The 4,612-nt window shown below is 33.4% G+C and overlaps 1 protein-coding gene across 1 annotated transcript; it reads right to left on the bottom strand.

Moving 5' to 3' along the window:
- Positions 1–2,837: 2,837 nt before the first annotated feature.
- Positions 2,838–4,150, bottom strand: LOTGIDRAFT_239735 (hypothetical protein; the record flags this gene model as incomplete). The annotated part of the gene is made up of 3 exons (XM_009050910.1): positions 2,838–2,983; positions 3,196–3,311; positions 4,095–4,150. The coding sequence occupies 3 exons, from the start codon at positions 4,148–4,150 to the stop codon at positions 2,853–2,855; spliced, it is 303 nt and encodes a 100-aa protein (XP_009049158.1). The 3' UTR covers positions 2,838–2,852.
- Positions 4,151–4,612: the final 462 nt, after the last annotated feature.

Below are 4,612 nucleotides of genomic sequence, written 5' to 3'. Positions count from 1 at the left end.
GATTGGATCGAAATACCTCAGTATACTTAAGTTTTCTTACTTACTTTTTTTCGTAGCAACAAAACCAATTATACCACCGTCATCTTTACATTCGTAAGTAACACATCTGGATTCAAATTTATGGCCAAGATCTTTGCAGGCACCTGTCATAGTATCAAGGCATTCTGAAACATAAGCGTTAGTATCCATACACTAAAAGATATAATATCCCACTCCCGATTTCGATGGTTCAATGACAAACATTTATTTCGTCCAAATCCTAATCCCCTTCAGGAACATGTGATAACCATTGAATAGATTGTGACGTAAAAGATACACCGTTATCTAGCTTTCAAAAAAGAGTTTAATTAGAATAAGTTAATAAATTTTGATTATTTTCTTTTGAACCGAGGAGTCAGTTCTACCATTATTATGGAGTTAAATCCAAAGTTAAACATTACTTACGTTTTTTGGTTGGTTTGTAAGAACCAGCAGTGCATGTGTAAGTTATGCACTTTCCACTGTCTTCAATCTGGAACTCTTCACCATCAGCATATACATTGATATCTACAGTACAATCTAAAGCAGAGAAATAGATTATGGGTAATATTTGTATGATTTTTTTTTGGATTGGTTGATATATAAACCAAAATTTCTTGCAAATATTGACAAAATGCCTAGATGATGTTCTTATATATTCACAATATAAAGTAAGAATGTTCATCAAAACGCAGTTTCCAACAACCTCTCATTAGACGATGGAATCACGGATGCTGTTCTCTAATATGATATTTTCAGATTCAATACGAATTAAGATGAAGAATGAATCGTAAAACTTCCACAATTTATCAGTTTTGTTGTTCAAAACCAATGGATGATAAATTATTGAATGGTCTAATGAAAAAGTTAGTTTTCAGGTTTTTTTTATAGTTGGTCAAATAAAAATCAACTTGCAAAAAAGAAAAAAACTACCATACCTTTAGCTGAGATAACAAATATTACTGCCACAAAACACAGAACATTTAGATTCCTGGGGGCCATATTTCTCTTTAGATTGTGTTCAAAACGGTGACAAAACTCAAACTGATATTAAATCAGCTATAATGAACGTACACTTCCACGAATTTATTATTCAATAAGTTTCTTAATTGTCATTGTATTTATTCTAATGATTTAAATTATTGAATTTGAATTAATATAAGTAGGTTACTGAAATCCTCTATTAACCTTTAACAAAGATCTATAACAGTTTAACCCGAGGAGCGTAGGAAGTAAATTCGAAACGGGTGGTCTGAATTCCAAATAGCTCAAAGTCAAAGTCGAAGTGAATTTGAAAACTTCCACGTCGCTTAAATTTGGACTTGGATTAGACCCAGAACTAAACTATTTTATAATGCTCCGATAGCTATCTTTTCAGAAATTTGATATAAAGTTTGTTAGTAACTTAAAGCAAGTTCGACGAGTCGATACAATATAATGTAATGATATTTTTTGAATGGAAATGAGTCTTCCGGACACCTTGGGCATGGTACTGCCAATGGCTGTTAGTGCAACCCAATGACTTATTTTACTATAGACGTTCATAAATACCCACATGTCGACCCGTTCTTCTGCCTGTTCACTTTCATTTTCAGCTAACTCAAAAGGCTACAATTTTTGGAAGTTTTCAATTTTTTGTTCGTGGGTTTATACAAATTCAAAAATGATATCGGTTTTCATGATCATCGACCAATTATTTAACTTTTTCGTGCTCCTGCTTAACTTTCTGACTATAACATTTGACGAACTGTTGGTCTATGTTGGCCTATTTTCTTGGTGATCGGATAATATTTCATCGATTTTCATCGCACATCCATGGGCTGTGCACAAATGACACATGACGGGCACCCTGTACAGACTGTAGGGGTTTTCAACCTTGTTCTTTCTATTACCCCTTGCAGGATCGTCGACCGATTACATTACGTCCTAGTTCACGAAACTATGAACATCTGGCAGCGACTTGAATTGTTGTCGATGGACTCAGGTCGACTTTATCCTGTGTTAGAATGATGTCGCTAGCAAACGTTTTTAAAATCTTGATGATAAAAGAATCCTTATATGTGTTAGAAGGCCAATCTGACACTTACATGATTTCTGTCCGCGCAAGGACACGCAGTTCGGCGTACAAAATGATTAAAGTGTTGGTGAACTAGTGTGAGGAGTGTGTGAAGGGTACCATTCCATAGTTTTCAGATAATTTTTTCATTTAATTTTCAAAACTTGGACACGTAAACATTTGCGTGAAGTTACGTGAACAATGCGCAAAATTGGCGCAAACTGTCGATGGTGCGTGTTAAAGCTCGAACAATACTTAACCTAGCGTAAATCAGTAGTGCTATTGCGTGTCAATGGTCAATTTGTGCTGATGCAAGTTTCAGAGTGGTTTAAGTCGTTACATTTATTGTTCTGTCAATCTACCATGTCCATAGTATAGGGTGTGTGCACATTTAGAAACTGCAAACCAGATTTACTTGTACATAGAGACATTGTCATTGATGACACAGTAAGCTGCACAAAGAACAAATCCTCCCTATATTCTACGGGTTATTCAGTTTTACAGATAAAAACGGGCAAATAATACAATTAATGAATCTCCCAATTGTGTAAGTACATCGCCGATGATACTTTGACATTCAGTAAGTTATTAAAATGTTAATTATTCCAAATTAATTATATCAAAGAAAGAAGACTACATTATTAGGGTATAAAAGTTGTTTTCCTCTACCTCCCAAGATATTCTGCTCGAAGCGGACTTGTCATTTACCAACCATCCAAACCAACCCTCCCTCGATATCAGAAGTATAAAAGAGACGACATACAGTGGTTTAAGAGATTTATTGTTGGTATCGGAAGATAACACGACCATCAGCCAAAACCTCACATACAGTATTACCATATACTTCACCGTCAAGGGTTGCACTGAATGGAGTACCGGGTGCAACACATTCATCACCATTAGGGCATTCTGAAATTTGAAGAGGAATATAAATGTGTCTCTGATACGAATATAAATGTGTCTCTAATACAAATGCAAAGTCCGACTATATATTTTGTATCCCTTTTTTGTATCTTTTCATTTCTACTAATATTTTCCATTCTCCACGGACCCAAAAGAGTAGCTTCAAGCTTTACAGTGGAAACTCACAATTATTAAGTTTAGAGTTTATCATTACTTACTTATTACTTTACTGACGAATCCTATACCACCCTGAGCGTTTTGTTCACAAACCCTCGTTACACAGTTTTCGAAAAGTTCGTGTCCAAGTGGATAACATTGTCCTCTCAATGACATTCTAAAAATATTTATAATGTATTACATGTTTATTCTATTCACATAAGCCTTGACACAACCTATATTGATAGTATGATTTCTGGTAGTTAGGCATGATTTCAAAGTAAAGTCCTATTTGATTCACCAATTATTAGTTATTAATTGAAATCCATTTGATCTTCTGTAACAGTAATTAATTGTCAATGTTAGTGAAGAAAACACTGGCTTGTTTCATCACGATGTCCTACTAGGACGCGTAGTACCATACCATATTAGTTGTACATTGGAATGTATGCATACTTTGTCAACCAATACCTAAACTACTTTTTTACCTACAAGCTGTAACCAGTAAATGGCGTGATATTTGTCAGGAAATGTATTTGAAAACCAGGTGACAGTAATACCAATTTCAGATCGAGAATTGTCTTTTATAAAAATCGAATGCCAAAAATTATTATATCAAATAATTTTCATGAACAGATCAACTTCCAAATCAACCAATCAAACATTCTATTCTCTCATTCTAATTTCAAGTTGATTTCTAAAGAAATTGGAAAATAACGACTCTAAAACCGAATTGGTCGGACAAATGTAATTTTATGTTATCGTATTTGAATAACTCGACAATAAAATTGTTTTAGCATTATTATAATAGTGAAAATATTAGACCTTCAAAAACATCACTATTTGTTTTCTTATTCTATACCTATTATCTATATTATATAATTATATTATATCTGTACGAGGTATACTCACGTAATTCCTTGATGGAAAACCCAATCCCTTCATTAGTATTCTCGCACACCTTCTTAAAACAATTGACGACCATTTCGTGACCAATTGGAAAGCATGATTCACCATGTTGACATTCTAGAATAACATGGTTACAAAGAATGAATCAAACCTTAGATTGTAGTGGATGGTTACATTCCGAAATACTCCATTGTTTGATTGTAAAATGTGTGCACTATACTGTTTAAAATAACAGGTAAATGTAGGCCTACAGTAAAATTGACTGACAGAAAGTTGCCAGGCAGTTTAATATTATTCTAATGACTGTGAAATTTATTTCCTTTTTTAATGACGCAATTTTTAAAAGTAAAACCAATGCTGTATAAAGGTACATTAACTGTTAATTTATCATGAGATGAAATAACAGTTTTTTATTAAACAAATTTATTTAGACAAACAATTTTCTGCCATTCCATTTGACGGTAAAAAACAATGCACTTTCAATTATATTATTATTTGTTAGTGAATTTTTCTTTTGCGTGCAGTTTGTTTCTCTGAGCATTAAGTCAAGCAGTCTTCTTTTCAGATTGA

The sequence above is a fragment of the Lottia gigantea genome (assembly GCF_000327385.1).
Source record: "Lottia gigantea unplaced genomic scaffold LOTGIsca_1586, whole genome shotgun sequence".
Classification (NCBI taxonomy): Eukaryota; Metazoa; Mollusca; class Gastropoda; family Lottiidae; genus Lottia; species Lottia gigantea.
Note: the sequence above shows the minus strand (reverse complement) of the source record. Positions and strands in the feature narration are given on the sequence as shown.